Source organism: Salvia hispanica, chromosome 3 (assembly GCF_023119035.1).
Source record: "Salvia hispanica cultivar TCC Black 2014 chromosome 3, UniMelb_Shisp_WGS_1.0, whole genome shotgun sequence".
In the NCBI taxonomy this organism is placed as follows: Eukaryota; Viridiplantae; Streptophyta; class Magnoliopsida; order Lamiales; family Lamiaceae; genus Salvia; species Salvia hispanica.
This window is the reverse complement of record NC_062967.1, coordinates 33,599,581-33,618,808: the sequence shown is the minus strand read 5'-3', so window position 1 is coordinate 33,618,808 and position 19,228 is coordinate 33,599,581. Positions and strand designations below refer to the sequence as shown.

The 19,228-nt window shown below is 33.6% G+C and overlaps 3 protein-coding genes across 3 annotated transcripts; 1 reads left to right on the top strand and 2 right to left on the bottom strand.

Annotated features, from left to right (window-relative positions):
- Positions 1-2,031: 2,031 nt before the first annotated feature.
- Positions 2,032-3,195, bottom strand: LOC125209919. The gene is made up of 4 exons (XM_048109495.1): positions 3,092-3,195; positions 2,891-3,009; positions 2,257-2,779; positions 2,032-2,188 (listed from the first exon to the last, which is right to left on the bottom strand). Exons 1-4 carry the CDS (start codon positions 3,118-3,120, stop codon positions 2,032-2,034), a joined length of 828 nt encoding a protein of 275 aa, XP_047965452.1. The 5' UTR covers positions 3,121-3,195.
- A 588-nt stretch (positions 3,196-3,783) lies between these two features.
- On the bottom strand, positions 3,784-6,820 carry LOC125208924 (PTI1-like tyrosine-protein kinase At3g15890). Its single transcript, XM_048108454.1, has 4 exons — positions 6,494-6,820; positions 6,095-6,242; positions 4,636-4,898; positions 3,784-4,552 (listed from the first exon to the last, which is right to left on the bottom strand). Exons 1-4 carry the CDS (start codon positions 6,535-6,537, stop codon positions 3,949-3,951), a joined length of 1,059 nt encoding a protein of 352 aa, XP_047964411.1. The 5' UTR covers positions 6,538-6,820; the 3' UTR covers positions 3,784-3,948.
- A 4,000-nt stretch (positions 6,821-10,820) lies between these two features.
- LOC125208912 (putative H/ACA ribonucleoprotein complex subunit 1-like protein 1) lies at positions 10,821-11,995 on the top strand. The gene is made up of 4 exons (XM_048108438.1): positions 10,821-11,006; positions 11,078-11,226; positions 11,296-11,411; positions 11,645-11,995. The coding sequence occupies exons 1-4, from the start codon at positions 10,877-10,879 to the stop codon at positions 11,817-11,819; spliced, it is 570 nt and encodes a 189-aa protein (XP_047964395.1). The 5' UTR covers positions 10,821-10,876; the 3' UTR covers positions 11,820-11,995.
- The last annotated feature ends 7,233 nt before the right edge of the window (positions 11,996-19,228 follow it).

Here is a 19,228-nt window from a genome sequence, read left to right as displayed (position 1 = left end):
GATACGCAACCTATATTATTGACAAACAGACCTAAATACTGCATTATTTTACGTCCACTATAAAATCTTATAAATCTTCTTCAATATCTCTCACCCAAAAACAATTTTATATAAAAGATAAAAAAATGTCTCGTGCTTTTTCTCTCTTGGTGTTGTTTGGTTTCTTGGTTCTTGTTATTACTCCATCTCTTGCTCGTGATTTAGATGACGATACTTATTTGTTAGACTCGAGCGATAATGAGAATAATGAAGGTTTTGATGATGACGAGATGTGGAATATTGAGTTGCTCAAGGGTCAACGCCATGGCCGTCGTGCTCCTCCTCCTCGTAGCCATGGCGCACCAAGTAACCGCCGCCGTGCTCCTCCTCCTAGTAACCGCCGCCGTAATGCTCCTCCTCCCCACCACCGCAATCATGCTCCTCCACCGGAAATGTTTTGAAATGTACTCATCGTTGAGTAAAATAAAATAAATCGTACTTCCATTATTGTAAGAGTTTCTTGTACACAAGATATTACTTACCTCATAAACTAAATTAATTACTCCGTTAATAAACATCAAGTATTATTGTTACTATTGTGAAGCAAAAAATCCTTAATTATCTTAAGGTGAAATTATGTGTATTATTTTCTATGAGACATACCAAATATGTTTAAAACCATACACAATGAGTGAATTTACGATAGTGTTCGAAACCCTATAGTCGATTTTCTCTTGATTTATTTTTTCCAGTTAATAAAGGGAGTACACTAGTAAGAAGTTTAGGCTAAGTCAAATAAACGGTCCAATATTCAAAGAACTTATGAAAATCCAGGCATTTACTTAATTATAGATGGAATGCACAATAAAAATATCATAAAGTTCCTTTCAGTTTTTCTTATAAAAATATCAACTAAGGAGTATTTGACAAAAATATCTCATGCATTCTCTCTCTTGATGCTCATTGCATTTTTAATTGATCTTGTGTTGATCTCATCTATAGCTCATGATTTAGAAGGAGATACAAGGGATTCTGATATACTCCCTCTGTTCCAGATTAAAAGTCACTTTTTGCCATAAAAGTCCGTTCCAGTTTAAGAGTCACTTTTAGAATTTTTTATATTTGATTATACAATTATACCCCATTCTTCATCAAAATTACATCAAAATGTCATTATTTACATTAAAATAAACCAAAACAAAAATCAAAAGTCAAAAGGGACCCACCTCCAACCAACTCTATCATCTCACTTCATTTATTTCACACTCCACCGTCTCACTTCATTTATTACACACTTCAACTCTTTCTTAAAACCCGAACCATAACAATAAGTGACTCCAAATATGGGACGGAGGGAGTAAATAAAAACAATGAAGTTGATGAGATATTATGAAATAGAGTCGCTAAAGCACCACCACCACGGTTATCGCCAGCACGCTCCTCTCCTCAAAGCCATGGCACACCAAGAAACCATCGACACCGGCCGTGCTCCTCCTTCCCAACATCGCCCTCTGCCCCAACGCCACCACCATGCTCCTCCATCGGAAAGCTTTAAAAGATGTATATTTTGTCCAAGAAAACAAATTACTACTGTAGTACTTTGCTTATTGTGATAATTTCTTATATACTCCGTATTATGTATTATCATAGTAGTAGTATATTATTGCTTCACAAACCTAAATGTTCCGTCATAAACTGTTACAAACCTTTTATAACAATCTGCTTAATTATAGTAGGTGAATAATTAAACCATCTAAAATCTATTCTTTTTACACATATTCACAGCATATAAGTTGAGATAACCAACACTTAAAATTATAAATATATGAACATAAAAATGTCAAATTGAATCCACTAGAACTCGCAAAAATACCAAAATTAATACTCATTCCAATTCAACAAAAATCCAACGATGCAAAACCATCACAAGACAGTATGAAATGACTCCAACAAAGGCTATACAACAAGTCTTCAATTTATGTATGCAATCAAAGATAGAATGAAAGAATGTTGATAAATCTTCAAACAAACAAAAAGAAAAGAAAAGAAAAGCTAGGAATTCTTTAATGGTAGAAGCACTGCATTGCGCGACTTGAATTTGGTGGTAATCTCATTAATCACATCTTGAATTCCCATATATGCAACTAGGAATTCCGCTGCATCACTTTGGCTTAGCAGCTTCTTCACTAGCATCTCGAGTGCCTTGATCCTGATGAAACAAAACACGAGACTATAAGAAATTAATGTGGTGAATGAATAAAAAGAAGTGAGTCGAACCTGAGATTTTGGGCCTTGACTATGACCCGGTGGAGCTTCCTGAACTCGGAGCGGAGTTGGGGCAGGGCGGGCCAGTTGGCGTTGTCCTGGGGCGGGCCGAAAGGGAGGTGGAGGACGCAGTTGGACTGGACCTCGATCATCTCCTCGTCGATGACGGCCTCCTCGTTGCGGACGTCGCTGATGAGGTGGGACAGGGCCCGCTCGACGCCGACCGGGTCCCACACGTCGAGGGAGCGGGCGATGGAGCGGAGGAGCTCGAGGGCGGTGGAGGGCCGCCAGTCCCCGAGCCAGAACACGGCGGCGGCCTCGTGGGGCGGGGCCCACTTGGGCATGAGGAGCTCGGCCACGTCGGACATCTTGGTGGGGCCCGTGGCGCGCCCGTAATGGGCCTTGTACCGGCCCAACTGCTCGTCGATGAGCTTCTGGATGGCCCATCTTGCCTTGAGCTGTTTCTTCAGCTTCGCTGCTCCGCTCCTCTGCTCTTGCCTCCACGCTCCGTATTTTTCGCACCACAACTCTTCACCTAACAAATGCAAATGCAAATTCAAATTGATCAAATTCGCACAACACAAAAACAAGAAATTGGAGATTAAAGAAATTGTTTCAGAATCGAAAAGCAGAGAGAGAGGCGTACAAGATTTCCTGGAATCGCGTTTCGGGAGGGAGATGCAGGAGAGTTGTTTGGTTAAGGGATCAACATCTCTCAAGGGTTTGAGATGTTCGTCAAATTCATCATCTTCCACAAAATGCCTCCTGCGCGATAAAGAAAAACAATGGTACCAATTAATTCATTACTCTGCAACACTAGATCAATAGCAATTGCAGAGAAATTTACAGCAGGGGTTGAGACGCAGTTCTCCTCATTTTCTTTATCTTCTTCACCCAAACAAACTGATCAATTTTCAAATCTCCTCGCCCTCTTTATATCATCAATGCATGTCTCCCTCAATTCTTTACTGTTACGTTCTTATTTTCTTTATTTGTCTTTTTTTGAGTCGGTAGTTCATAAAATGATTACTATAACGATTTTTTTTCTTATAGTATCACTTTTATCTATACGTTTAAAAAAATATGCATGTTATTTTATTTTTATATTTTCCAAAACTTGAGAATTAAGATCTACTACTCCTATATATCAAATTTTACATGTCTTAGATCCTTTGTTAGCAGTAAAATTAAAAGCGCACCTAATTTTAAGAGTGAATTGCCAAATAAATCATGATAAATGATGTGGCCCAGTCTTATACTTTTCAAAATCTAAAAATATTACTATGTTTATCACTTCTTTTTAAGGTAATATGCATGTTTATGTGATGAATGATATGTATAAAATCGGCTGATACATCATATCATATATTTCACCGAAAAGGAAACATTTGAGATAATTACAAGATTTTCATCTTCCATGTTTTAATTTTTAGATTTTGAAAAATGTTAGACTAATTAGAATTTGACATTTATTTGAGAATTTTCACTAATTTTAATTGCCAAATAGATCACATCCAAGTACCAAATGCCATCACTTAGTCAACAGCCAACAAAATACCACTTTACTAGTAGAAAATAGGTCACGGCTTGACTAAATTTCAGCTTACAGGCTTATGTTTCAAACTTTCAATCCACAGTTCTAAAAAAAATGAGGCAAAAAGAATAAAAAACAATTCTTTACAAATCAAACTCAATCTCCAACGCTCAAACATTTTCGATTTCATGTTTCTGCTCCTCATCTGAGACAGATTCACAACTGTCTTCTGCAGCAGGAGGGCTCTTGAACATTTCATCACTTTCTAATGCAGCGAACTTCTCCTTGTCTCCTTTAATCAGCTCCACCACCTCGAGCATTGTCGGTCTCTTCTCCGGCTGATTATGCGCACAGATCAGTCCGATAAAGACGAGTCTCTTCAGCTCTTCTTCGTTGTACACCCCATCAAGCCTTGCGTCTGCAAGTTCGCTGAACTTCCGTTCGCAAGCCAGAGGCAGAGCCCAGTCTGTGATCGGGCGTTTCATCGTTGAACTGAGCTTCTCCAGTGGCTTCTTCCCACTAGCAAGCTCGAGCAAGAGGATGCCGAAACTGTAAACATCACAGCTCTCGGATGCCTTACCTAACATTGCGTACTCTGGGGCAAGGTAGCCGAGAGTACCCTTGACTCTTGTGGTCACGTGCGTTGCACCATCAGGAATGAACTTTGCGAATCCAAAATCAGCAACTTGAGCTTTGAAGTCAGAATCTAGGAGCACGTTGTTGGCTTTGATGTCTCGGTGGATTATGTGCGGAGTTGCATGATGGTGTAGATAGCTGGTATAATGGTATGGAACAAGAATTAGCATAAAAGTAGTAAGAGAACAATGGAGTGAGCACAGGTCATATTGAGTACTTACACGATGCCCTCAGCAGCACCGAGAGCAATGCACATCCGCCTTGTCCAGTCGAGATGACTTTCTGCAGAGTGTTGCCCATGAAGATGCGACAGTAAGCTCAGATTGGTCATGTAGTCATAGACAATCAGACGCTCTTGCCCTTCAGCACAATAGCCGCGCAAAGTGAGCAAATTTTTGTGCCGCACACGAGCAAGTATCTCAACTTCAACAGAAAACTCAACCTCTGCCTTGTTACTCCAAGACTTCAACCTTTTCACAGCAATCTGTTCGGGAATGAGTGCGAGATAAGACAAGCACGGCTAATATTGAAGAAGGGCAATGTTTCATCTAGCTCAGCATGACAGACAAAGGTTTTCTGTAACTCAAGAAAGGAACGAAAAAGAAAGATATATCCCACTTTCAATTTTGAGAAACTACGTTTGGTAACTGTATCTAACTGCATGAAACTTGGGAGTATGGATGCATTGATCGAGTCTGAAACTACTGAGACAGACAAGAGTATTTGCACAAACTCCTTGTACATGAACATTCTCAATGAAAATTATGAAATGCAAGCAACTTTGTGGCAACATGCACTAAATGAACTATTTTACCTTTAAATAAAGGCCTAAAAAGTGCATGGGAGGTAATGAGTTTAAGAAGCTGATTGAATAATCAACATTTCATCCCCTTGTCATGAAACATCAAACATTCAGTATATGGTCATTGCTTAGTCAGGTTTACCTCGTCGATATTAACATCTCCACTTGGCAGTAATTTGAAACAAATATTTTCAAATATGTAAATCAAATCAAGACTAGAATAGTAAGTATCATTGAAGGAAACGTTAGCCATATACACAAACTGCTTAACAGACTATCCAAGTAAAATTGAACACAATGAACCCGAAAACAATTTCAGCACATCTGATTTCCAGTTATCATTGATGTCATCATTGGACTCAATAAGCACATTTGATGAATAATTTCCTTGTTCTCTAATTATTACTAGTTCCCTTGTATAACTTTCTAAAAAAGCATTGAACACTGCATGAGGGAAAGTCGAACGACCTGACTGACTGATGAGCACATCACAGTAACAAGTTACAAGTTACAACCATAACAAGAATAGGCTTTGATTAGTACCCTCAACCGAGAAAGCAAAATAAAAGAAAAGTGGCTCAAAGGCAGTAATGCCACGGCCATTTCAATGAAAACTTAGTATCTAACTACAAATTTTTCCATCCATGGATAGAAACCCATGAACAGTCAACTATTGGCAATCACGTATTTTGACAAGCATTGATTGCTACACGCTACACCATTATCACAGCTAAAGTGGTGGCACTTATTTTATCTTATCATAATCAAATTGAACCATAAGCCAACTCTTTCCAATAACAGTGAAATACTACTAGAATGCGAGGACTACGAAAACTCAAGAAACTAGAAGAATGTGATGAAAGGATAAGTGGTGTTACTTGAGAACCATCCCAGAGCTGACCCCAGTAAACACTGCCAAATCCACCTTCTCCGAGCTTGTTATCATAGTTAAAGTTGTTTGTAGCCAATTGCAACTCTTTCAGAGAAAAAATCCTCCATGTTGTCTCCTTCTTCACTTGTTTTTTCCTGTAAAAAAATAAAATTTATGCAACTACATTTGAATACAGAAGAACTCCTTCCAATTCCTCACAAATATGTAATTGACACATCAAGATTAGAGGATTAAAGAAGAAAATAAAATACTACTACTACAAAACAGTAATAAATCGAATTGAGGGTTTATTCTCAATAAAACAGAATCAGAACAAAAACTGAAAATTCAAATAAAGAAAAAGCAGTAGAAATCGACATGGACCCGATTAAATTGAAGTACTTACCGATCTGAACCCTTAACACAGCATAAAAATGAGGAAATAGCCATAAATCGTTACGCAGCAAAAACCCCCCTTTTCTGCAGATTTTTCACCAGAGCTTGGTAATGAAACCCCTTCTCTCACTGAAAACCCATCCCCTTAGCAGAGCTGCAAACTGTAAGGATTCAAATAAGTGTTTGGGAAGAAAGTTGGAGAATCGCCGAGGCTTTGGTGGTGGAGCTTGAAATGTGACAACGATTAGTTGGAAATAATGTGTAGAGAGAGAGATGTCATTCTCTGGTTTGTCAACTTTGTTTGAATATTTGTTGGAGCTTTCCTCTTCCGGAATTCAAATTCCCACTTCTTCCCAACTTTTTATTCTACCTTTTTTTATAATTATTTCAAACGGAAAACAATGAATCTTTCGTTAGGAAAAAATAATTAAATAAAGTGGATATTTTGTTTGACAAAAATAAATGGATTAGGTCAAATATATATACAAGATTCGTCAAGGTTGTCCATCTACTTTTTTTACATCTATATTTTACTAAGAGGTGAGCTAGAATAGAATCTATAGGAAAAGTGTATTGTCAAAAAGTTAAGAAAAGTGTATTTTAGGTGTATTTAGTTTCAAATTACATATAACTAAAAGTCTAAATTATCTAAATATTATTGGTTGAACACATTATGATATGGAGTACTACTTTAAACTAACAAATTTTTCGCTGACGGTAAAAGGTAATTTGATTGGTTAAATTTATCCTTACTAAAAATAGTTTGAAGCTTCAAGTCACTTATATGAAAAGAGTATATGTAAATTTTTATACTACTTTCATTTAACTTCGAATCTAATACTCCTTCCATCCTACACTAATTGACACTTTTATTATAAGCACGAGTTTTAAGAAATGTAATAAAAAGTTGATTAAAAAAGTTAGTAGAACGTGAGACCCACGTTTCTTATATTTATTTTATAATAAAATGTGAGTGAAGTTATGAGTTTGTGAAGTTATAAGTTTGTGAAGTTATGATAAAAATGAAGTGTGACAATCAGTGGCGGAGCCAGAGATTTCATAATGGGGGGTCCAAAATTAAACTTCAAAAAAAATTATATAAATTAAATTATATAAAAGTTAAATGCAATCACATCATAACATTTGTCTTCTATTCTTCATCTTCTGAAATCGCTGCATAATAATTTCATTGGTAACTTTAACAAACACATCATTTTCGATGTAAGGAACTAAGCAATCATTCAATAGTTGGTCTCCCATGCTATTACGTAGAGAAGTTTTGATGATCTTCATTACTGAAAAGACTCTTTCTACTGATGCAGTGACAACTAGTAAGATCAATGACAAATTAACTAATAAATAAACCATTGGAAAAACTTCATGTTTCCTTGTAGAAACCATCTTTTGAGCAAGACCACTAATTGAAAACTTCTATGCGCACATCAAACATAAAGTTCTCAAGTTGACTTTACAACTAAAAGAATAAAGAGTAACCAAAATATACTATTTGCTCAAATCTAAAAAGTTGTCGTTACAAACAATAATTAGTAAATAACAATGGGACTCACGCTCACAAATCAAATAGTATAAAACTATTAACACATACACATAAAATAAAGAATTGGGGTTAAAAAATTCCAACGACATAACTGCCATACCATTAAATAATTGAATTACATAAGCTTTCTTCTTTCTTCCCTTTGAATTATTATTGCAACCATAAAAAAAATAACCATCTAGAAAAATCAATTGAGTTTTGAAATATACCTAATCGTAGATAATCAGATTATAAACTTGGAACGGCAGAAGGAGAAATTAGGAGGAACAATTCGTATAAATTTGCTGAAACCCATCACTAATAGTATATATATATAAATTAAAAGGAATGGTAAACCTATCACTAATATAGTAATATTATATATATAAATTAAGAAGAACGATTCTGAAACCTATCTCCAATATTATATATATTATAAATTATAATTACTGTGAAATTACTAAAATACCCCTAAGTTTTTTAAGAATTAGTGGGGGGACCATGGGCCCCCCTGGCCCCACCCTCCCTCCGCCCCTGGTGACAATTATTATATGACGAATCAAAATGAAAAAGAGTGACAATTATTATAGGAGGGAGGGAGTACCGAGTACGTGCATTTAAATTAATGAGCTTTGCATTGAATCATGCTAAAAAAATACTATGTGATACGGTGGGAGTAAAATGAAGACAAAAAATTACTCCCTCCGTTCCACAGATAGAATCATTTCATTTTTTGCACTCGTTTTGGAAAAATGATAATAAATAGTTAAAGTGGAAAAAAAGTAAAGTAAGAAAGAGAATAATATAGAGAATAGTCTTATCTACCATATTCTCTCTCTTACTTTACTTTTTCCTAATTTTAACTATTTATAATTATTTTTTCAAAACGAGTGCGCAAAATGAAATGACTCTACTACTATAGAAAGGAGGGAGCATTCTTTTTGCAAAAAAGCATATGGATAAGACAAAGAATCTATACATATATAAAAGGCGAGTTTTGGCCGTAATTTGATATATTTGAAAGTTATGGGGTGAATTTAAATTATTATAAAATATGTAACTCTCGTGAATATTTATTTAAATATTTTAATGCTTTGACTAATCTTTAAATAGGATAATGAGCATTTAACAAATTTTGTAACCTCTATTCTCTTAATTTTATAATTTATGATGTTTTAATTTCATGATTTCTCATATTCTAATTTTATGCCTATAAAAAGCATAGAGTTGTAGGTGAATTACACATTCACCATTCTCTCTCAAGCTCTCAACATTTTATACATTTAGAGTATTGCTCAAATTTTGGAACTCCATCAAGTTCATCGGTGCCAGCGGGTTTGAGAAGTTATACACGTTAGGAGGAAGACGTTTCATCTTTGGGGATAATACGTCAATTCGAAAGTACTAACCGTGATGTACTTTGTCGTGCGTAAATAGGGTTTTTCTCAACTAGACTTATAGTTCGGTTTATTTTATAATTTTCGTTGTAATTTTCATTTCATTTTTTTATTGCAATAGTTAGAGTACTGCGTGTATATGGTTCCAGAATTCTATGCTAATATTTTTTACAATTCTTAGAGATGGAAGAATTGTGACATCCTTAACTCAAACAAGCATAATGTTTATCTTCATATTTACACAATTTATTATTTTATATATTTATATTCTAACTTGTGCTGTAATTATATTATATGGTGTCTAAAAAATAATATTTTATGACTTATGATGAATTAATAAGTGGTGCATAATATGTATATTTGCAATGAGATAATTAAACCTTTCAAAATAGAGTTGATCAAACAATTAGTTGTTCAAATAAAATAAAATAGTTTACAACCAAATTTTGGTTTACCAATAATACTATTGTTGAAATTAGGATTTGACACTTAATTGTTCCAGGATACGACTGATTTTCTATAGAGAATCTAATTATCTTATATATAGGTGATCAACTAAGTAAAATATATACTTATATTAAATATATTTTACAAAAAGAAAATTTGCAGCATTGAGAATTGTGAAGTAGCATAAAAAATAATATAGATTTTTCATATTCCAACCAGCCATGTTTAAAAGTACAATAAATAAAGATAAACATTCCAACATTCAAAAGGGCTATCATTATTCAATAATATAATATGTTAATTCAACCAATGAATGTAATATTTTTTGTATAGTTTATCATTTGAATTTTTTTATGGTCATAGTTTTGACATTTTGAATATTATGAGTTATCGATTTATTATTTTGTTAAAAGTGTGATATACATTATTTTTAGTTGAGAAATATGAAGGATTGTTTTAAACATATTTTTTAAATGTGTCTAACACTTGATATAGTCTCTTCATCGTTGTCCAAATAATTATGTCTGCCTTGATTCCATTTCAAATATGTTTAATTTTATGTCTTTAAGTGTAAAATGCATCGAGGAGCATATATTTATTGAATTTTTATCATATGTATATTTTTCTATTTTTAAATTTGATATAGTTATATTTTCATATTTTAATTAATCAAATAACAATTTAAAAATATGTGATAAAAAATATATTATATCGTGCATCGCACGTGGGTTAACACTAGTGTATATTAATAACAAGGCTGGTTAATTATGATTCGATATCCACACTATTTGTGATTCGACAAAAATTATTATCACACAAATGTGATTGAATTCATGCTATATTTTGAGTATTTACATTTTGATGTATGGAAAAAATGAATGACCAAGTTACGCATTGGGCCTTTGGCCCAAAATATTTATCTGCAAGTTCATATAAACCCTAATTCCAAAACCCTACTCCCTCCCTCGTTCATATTCGCAACAGAAGCTCAGAAACTTGCGACGGCAACAACATGAGGCCTCCAAGGGGACGCGGTGGCGGAGGGTTTAGGGGTGGCCGAGACGGCGGCGGACGTGGCTTTCGGGGCGGCGGCGGCGGCCGTTTTGGTCCTCGCGACGAAGGCCCTCCTTCTGAAGTCATTGGTCCGTCTCTCACTTGTGTTAAAATGAATGCTTGATTACAGTCCGATTTTTATTGTGATTTTGATGCGCAGAGGTTTCAACATTTGTTAATGCTTGTGAGGGCGATGCGGTGACGAAGCTGTCTCAGGAGAAAATACCCTACTTCAATGCTCCAATTTACCTTGAGAACAAGACGCAGATTGGCAAAGTAGATGAAATCTTCGGTCCCATCAATGAGTCTGTGAGTATGATTACTTTCTTTGGATGTTAAATTAAATTGGTATACTGATGAGCTGCTTTGTTGCTGTAGTTATTTTCGATTAAGATGATGGAGGGCATTGTTGCAACGTCGTATTCTGCCGGAGATAAATTCTTCATTGATCCAGCTAAGCTTTTGCCACTCGCCAGATTTCTTCCCCAGCCTAAGTATGTTGTTTCCCCCCTATTTTACTATGCCTTGCTATTTTTAACCAATGCATATAATGGAGTAGTGTTTTGGTTTTGCCCACTGACACAGTCAGAGTCTTGTTCATTTGTTTGCATCACAGATATCTATTGTCTTAATATCTGAAAATTGTTGCAAGTAGAATTATTCTGATTTCATAATGTTAGCAATGTGTTTGGTAGATTGAGATTTGTGTTGAATTATTCTATTTCAGGGGACAAGGGCAATCTGCTAGAGGTGGACGTGGGGGAGGAAGAGGTGGTGGAAGAGGTGGAAGAGGTGGTGGAGTAGGCTTCCGTGGAAGGGGTGCTCCCAGAGGTGGTAGAGGTGGTGGATTTAGGGGTGGTAGTCGCGGTGGCGGTAGTTTCAGGGGCAGAGGAAGATATTAGATGTCATGGCTCTTCATGCTTCCCCTATCAGTCAACAAGCATGTCATGGCTTATTGTTTGGTTATGGGGTGTAGTCTTTGTGGAAAGGAATAGGGTGGTTTCACTAATATCTGCTTTTGTACTCTAAACGAATATCTACTTTATATTAAAACTTGTGCTTTGATTCCCTCTTCCAATTCTGTTTTCTCATATTACAAGTTCACTTCTATGCAAAAGCTTTGGCCTATGAGAAGCTTGATATCCTAAGTTAATCTGAATGTATTTGATCCTTATTTGTTGGTGTGTTTTAAATTAAAAGTCTATTTATGCTTCTTTATTGTTTGAATATCAAGTGTTGTTGTATACTTTGAATTTTACTTGGAATGGATCAGCAACATCAACGTATCGCAGCCTTGGCGAGAGGCCACTGCTGCGGCCGCCAAGTTTGCTAGCTCGACTAATGTTGCCATTACTCTTGCTTCCCCTGAAGGGATCCTGGCAGAATTTAAGCTCACCAGTGCTTCAGCTATAGCATCAGGAAAACTTCACTTGTTTCAAGTCGGAGTCAAATTCGGTGGATATCATTGGTCTTGTTACTGGGCCTGAGATTGAAAAGAAACTCAAATATACTGGAGATGTCTGTTCCGGCATCATCTTAGGGAAGCAACTTGTAAATGCTCCAGCTAATGCTCTTACTCCAGGTTGGTTTGTAGTGTCTGACTGTAATTTGTCAGTGTTGTGTGATTATATATATTTGTATGGAATGATATTTGTTCCTTTTCTTGATATCATATGTTATTTGATGTTAGGTAAACAATACAGATGCAGAAGGCAGACTTACGCTTGCAGATGCGTTGGTGTATGCTTGTAATCAGGGAGTTGAGAAGGTAGGCTGAGCTGTCTGTTTCACAAATTACATTCTCCAAGTTTTAATGATCTTTAGCATCTTCAGTTTTTGAGGGGCATTGTTCTCAAGGAGCAAAAATACCCAGGCATGAAATGACAACCAGAAGTTAGCTAGTCTATAATTTGTTGGTTGAGAAATTTATTCTTGAAGAAGGCTAAATTTATCAATTTCTTTATCCGAAAAGATGATATTCTGTTGCTATGAGAATGAAATAGGGATGGAAAGGAACAAATATCCCATTTACATGGGAAATAAAACTAAAATACAGCTTCTTGGGTCACTTTGAAGTAGATTTCTGAAAGACTTCTTTTTTTGATATGCTGATCGTTCGTCTTGCTACACTGACAGGGGCGTGTGTTGTTGTTCTGGGACCTTCTATTGCTGGTAGGTTTTGACTTAAGTTGGTATGAATTTGGGGCAAAACTCTAATTCATATTTAGATATTGGTTTATTGAATCCACCTTCTCCGAGCTTGTTATCATAGTTAAAATTGTTTGTAGCCAATTGCAATTCTTTCAGAGAAAAAATCATCCATGTTGTCTCCTTTTTCCCTTGGTTTTTTCCTGAAGAAAATCAAGTTTATGCAACTACATTTGAATTGCTCTTCAATATTAAATTCACATACAAGATTAAAGGATAAAGATCATTATTTCTAAAATATACAAAGAAAAAAAAAATCCAATTTTCCACAGCCTCTATAATGTATGCAGCAGTAGCAATGAATCGAATTGAGGGTTTATTCTCAATATAATAGAATCGAAACAAAACCAAGAATTTAAATAAAGAATAGAAATCGACATTGAACCGATTATATTGAAGTACATACAGATCTGAACCTTTAACACAGCAAGAAAATGAGGAAAATTAAAGAAACAAATATTATTATATTGAATTGAGAGAAACAGCATGCCCTGCCGTGCATTTGTGCACAGCAAACTTTGGAGCAGGATCCGCAGGCATAGCAGGGCCTCTGTTCCACCCAAATAATTAAAATAATCAAATAAATTAAATTAATTTAATTAAATAAACAAATATTATTATATTGAATTGAGAGAAACAGCAGGCAGAGGATCCTGCTCCTAAATGGACCCGTATCCTCTGTTGTGTCATAATCACAGCACGGCATGCTGTTGCAACAAACGACGCCGTTTTTGTTGTTTTTTTCAAAAAAATTTCTTTCCTTCAACTGTTGGAGCCAATTCCAACATGCATAATAGATTTATTAATTAAACTCTTCCCTATAACAAATATGTTGGTATATGTTAATGTCACTAATTAATTCAAACTTCGAGGAATCATTAATAACTATTACTCCACCTGCTATTAGATTATACTACTAGAGAAGGCTTATAAATTGTAAACATGATGGAATAACTATTCCTTCAAAAGAAAATGATGGAATAAATATTTGTATATTTTATTTTTAAATATTTAATTCTTAAATATTGATTCTCGCATGATCTTTAATTTGACTTGGAGATGTTGATACGGATGAATATGCAAAATTTTTAATTTGCAAAAATATTTAAATTTTTTTAATTAATATAGAGATATTCCTATTTTATTCTTTTTAGAAAATTTTTATTTAGAAATTTAATTTATTTTATCTTTATTTTATTATTTAAATAAAACAAACAAGTTTGTGATTTTTTTTAAGAAAAGAGTGAATGATAAATAAGACTTGAGTGAAGTTTTCTTAGCTTTTTGCTCTTCCTTTTTTTCATAATTCTATTATTTGTGATTAATATATTCTGATAATAGGTGAAGTAATAGTTATTAATGATTCCTCGAAGTTTGAATTTATTAGTTACATTAACATATACCAACATATTTGTTACAGGGAAGAGTTTAGTTAATAAATCTATTATGAATATTGGAATTTGCTCCAACAATTGAAGGAAAGAAAATAAATTTTTGAAAAAAACAACAAAAACGGCTTCGTTTGTTACCACAACATGCTGTGCTGTGATTATGGCACAGCAGAGGACCCGGGTCCATGTGGACGCCGTTTTTGTTGTTTTTTAAAAAATTTCTTTTCTTTCCTTCATCTGTTGGAGCAAATTCCAACGTGCATAATAGATTTATTAATTAATCTATTCCCTATAACAAATACTAGTATGTTGGTACGTGTTAATGTAAAATAATATACTAATTAATTCAAACTTCGAGGTATCATTAATAACTTATTACTCTACCTACTATTAGATTATACTACTAAAGAAGGCTTATAAATTGTAAACATGATGGAATAACTATTACTTCAAAAGAAAATGATGGAATAAATATTTGTATATTTTATTTTTAAATATTTAATTCTTAAATGTTGATTCTCACATGATCTTTAATTTGACTGGGAGATGTTGATATGGATTAATATGCAAAATTTTTAATTTGCAAAAATATTTCAAATTTTTTAATTAATATATAGATATTCCTATTTTATTCTTTTTAGAAATTTTTTATTTAGAAATTTAATTTATTTTATCTTTTTTATTATTTAAATAAAACAAACAAGTTTGTGATTTTTTTTTAGAAAGAGTGAATGATAAATAAGACTTGAGTGAAGTATTCTTAGCTTTTTGTTCTTCCTTTTTTTTTCTTCATATTTCTATTTTTTTTGATTAATATTGATACAGATGTATATGCAAAATTTTTAATTTGCAAAAATGTTTAATTTTTTTTAATTAATATAGAGATATTCCTATTTTATTCTTTTTAGAAAATTTTTATTTAGAAATTTATTTTATTTTATCTTAATTTTATTATTTAAATAAAACAAACAAGTTTGTGATTTTTTTAAAGAAAAGAGTGAATGATAAATAAGACTTCAGTGAAGTGTTTTTACCTGTTTGCTCTCCCTTTTTTTTTTTTTTTTTTTTTTTTTTTTCCATATTTCTATTATTTGTGATTAATATATTCTGGTAGTAGGTGGAGTAATAGTTATTAATGATTCCTCGAAGTTTGAATTAATTAGTTACATTAACATATATCAACATGTTTGTTATAGTTATTATGAATATTGGAATTTGCTCCAACAGTTGAAGGAAAGAAAATAAATTTTTGAAAAAAACGACAAAAACGGCTTCGTTTGTTACCACAGCATGCTGTGCTGTGATTATGGCACAACAGAGGACCCGGGCTGATTGAATGAATGTTTTATTTTAGTGTTCATATGTATATTACCGTTATCTTATCAACTGAACAAATAAGTTTTTGTCATGATTCAATCTAGGGCTGCAAATTCAGGTACCCGTGGGTACCCAAATCCGAAAAATCGATATCCAAATCCGAAATTTCTAAAATATGCTACCCAATATCTGACCCGTATGTGAATTTGGGTACCCTAATACCTGATGCGGTTGCCTGAACCCGATTAATCGGGTACCAATAATCTCGAAATTATAATATTTCAAATTTATTCTGTTTGTATAATGCATATTACAATGAAAATAAGAGTTGTTAAATATACTTATTGACTATTGATGCGGTTGCCTGAACCCGATTAATCGGGTACCAATAATCTCGAAATTATAATATTTCAAATTTATTCTGTTTGTATAAAGCATATTACAATGAAAATAAGAGTTGTTAAATATACTTATTGACTATTGTTAAAAGTTTAAACTTCAATTTAGTGTTTCTCATTATTATGATTCTACGACTATACATATACTCCGTACTATAATAGTCATCAGACACTATTTAATTCTAAAATAAAGAAATTTTTGGCATATGTTCCGACGACGTTCAGATGATAAATTTTTGCAAAAAATATATCAAATTAAAGGCAATTTTATAAGGATTTTAACGAGATCTCAATTGCATATGTTCCGACGACGTTCAGATGATAAATTATTGGGGTTTGTATACTAAAAGATGCTTCGAGCGTACATGCCTTTGTACAGTCAGCTTGTGCATGTATACGAGAAACGCCACGTTCACTTGTTTACCTAATTATGAGAATAAATAATATAATATAATGGTTTATTATTGAAATATGATAAACAAGTCTAAGGCTTTTTACTAAGAAGGTCAAGTAGGGAAATTCGATGAATCTCCTCATGAGTTTTACAATAGGGGACTTGGCCAGATCTAGTAAGAAGAAAAACGTATTCACAACCTAATAGGCTTTGGCTACCTATTGGTATGATTGCGGTGTTTGTGATAATTCACTTTTACCTAAGAAGAGATTGGTAACACCGGTGTGGTAAAGCATTAAAAGGATCTAATACGAAATGTATTATTTATTGCTATCTACTGTAAGAATATATTTCAGAAAGTTTAGTATTTTCTAGTCTATGATATTAATATCAATATTGTTTATTTAATCAAACGCCACTTTGACTTATCAATATGAGAGAGTTTGTACGTAACTCAAACATGATATCTTGGGTGGTAGTAATTGAATAACATGAAGGTATTGAAATATTATTTCATAGAATTCGCGGGCCCAGTGTGGTATAAATCCCTAAAAGGGTGATCCCCAATGAGGTGTTTGAAAAAAGAATTTATTATTCAGAAATCTGCGCAGTTGGAATTTATTCCACGAATAATAAATAATGTTTCAAACTAGAAAACTTTTTGGAGAATTAATTTAATTCTAGTCACATAGCCGACAAAAGAATTAAATTGACGGATCAAGATAATCTTAAACGCGGAAAATATTATAAAATAAAATGGACTCACGTTATTTGTAATTTGGTGATTTAGGTGGGAGTGCAATATTATTCTTTAGTGGAACAAAATAATATTCCATTGATAATATATTACATCATGGGTCATTTGATTTAATTAGTTAATTATCTAATGGGTGAGCCCAACACCTAAATCATTCCATGGATCCCCATTCTAGCCCAATAAGTCTTTTATAAATAGTGGTGAGATGTGGAAACCCTAGCACACTATTGACACAATTCACACCTCAAACCCTAACCCTAGCCGCCGATTACTCGGCCTCTATCTCTCCCTTTTTGTCTCGATTTTTGAGCCATAGAACAAGGAGATCTAGGGTTTTGGTTTAGCCTTGTCTTACTCATTCTAATCCATAAAATTGAATCGAGATATATTGTTTTGTGTGGTGTTCTTCCTAGATCTCACCAAGCTATTGTTGATTATTCAAGATCCGCCCACACAGATGAATCATCAAAGATAAGAGAATAGATTGGAAGATTTGTGGTTGATAAACCAAGGATCTCCGGGTGGTGCAACTAGCAACTTCGATCCTATGATGGATCAAGAGGTAACAATCGAATCTACATCAAATATGCATGATTATGTGTTTTTTGATGTGTTATATCTACAGATCTATGTTTATTGCATGAAATTGGAATCGAATGCATAATCACCTAAATAGTTCCGTTAAGGATTTGTTTGTTTTCCGTGTCTTCCGCTGCGGTAGTCCCAACAAAAATTTGATATTTTTTATTTCAGTTTTCGTAAATGTTGATAAGAAGATTTTTTCAACAAATACATCAAAAAATTTCAATATAATGCATATAAAATCTCAATAAAACCATGTAAAAATCTCAATAAATATGTGTTGATATTTTCATGTACTTGTGTTGAAATATTCATGTCATTGTGTTGATATTTGTTATACACTATGTTGATATAAATCAAAAAATACGAAAATTATGATATGATAACAGAATGACGATCTTACACCTTTTATTGATATTTAGTTTACTATTTATAGAAATTCGTAAGATTTAATCTCATCCACACATTTTAAAATTTAAGGGTGTAGATTTGGTCTTAATTTTGGATTATGGTGCTAAAAGTATTAGAAGATGACCCCATAATTGTATATTGAAGAGATAATAAAATAATAAAAAAGAACATAAACAATGTAAGGTCCTAGATAAAAATATTTATCATATATATAAACGGATATTAATCGGGTATAAATCAAGTACCCGAATACGGATTTCGGATACCCAAAACCCGAAAAATTCTTACATCAACTACCCGAACCCGTTATTTCGGGTTTCGGATACCCAAAATCTACTGGGTATCGGTCGAGATCGGATATACCTGAAATCCTAGAACTAAATTTGCACCCCTAATTCAATCTTTATTTGTGACGTATTGTACCTTGTTATAATATTGTCAAGATAATATAACAACACCATAATGTATCACATTTATTTATGAAGATGATTATATTATTATTATTGTTAATTTCATTTATATTTTAAATTGTTAATATAATACTTAGAACTATCGTAATGAGAAGTTTGACTGAATTTGAATGTAAAAAATCAGAACTAACCGACCTCACTACATGACTTATCCTCATTTGCGAAATTAAGTAATCGTATGCCACACGCGCCCCAGATGCGTGGGGATTCGTAATATGTCACTTTTTACTCACTCAATTCGCACCGCGTCTCCTTCTCCATCTTCTACTTCGGCTATATAAATTTTGAACTGAGAGTTAGTTTCAATAAAACACAAAATGCACTCCAATTTTGCTTAGCTTCGGTTTTATTGAGTGAAATTAATGAAGAGAGAAAATGTATGA

Bases quoted from the DNA above. Each gene is read 5' to 3' on its own strand.
- LOC125209919 (XM_048109495.1), bottom strand. From the start codon at position 3,120: ATGAGGAGAACTGCGTCTCAACCCCTGCT. The intron at 3,010-3,091 runs GTAAATTTCTCT...TTTATCGCGCAG, and splicing joins ACTGCGTCTCAACCCCTGCT to GAGGCATTTTGTGGAAGATG. The intron at 2,780-2,890 runs GTACGCCTCTCT...TGCATTTGTTAG, and splicing joins ACGCGATTCCAGGAAATCTT to GTGAAGAGTTGTGGTGCGAA.
- LOC125208924 (XM_048108454.1), bottom strand. From the start codon at position 6,537: ATGGCTATTTCCTCATTTTTATGCTGTGTTAAGGGTTCAGATCG. The intron at 4,899-6,094 runs GTAACACCACTT...ATTCCCGAACAG, and splicing joins AGCTCTGGGATGGTTCTCAA to ATTGCTGTGAAAAGGTTGAA. The intron at 4,553-4,635 runs GTAAGTACTCAA...CCATTATACCAG, and splicing joins GGTGCTGCTGAGGGCATCGT to CTATCTACACCATCATGCAA.
- LOC125208912 (XM_048108438.1), top strand. From the start codon at position 10,877: ATGAGGCCTCCAAGGGGACGCGGTGGCGGAGGGTTTAGGGGTGGCCGA. The intron at 11,007-11,077 runs GTCCGTCTCTCA...TTTGATGCGCAG, and splicing joins CCCTCCTTCTGAAGTCATTG to AGGTTTCAACATTTGTTAAT. The intron at 11,227-11,295 runs GTGAGTATGATT...TTGTTGCTGTAG, and splicing joins TCGGTCCCATCAATGAGTCT to TTATTTTCGATTAAGATGAT.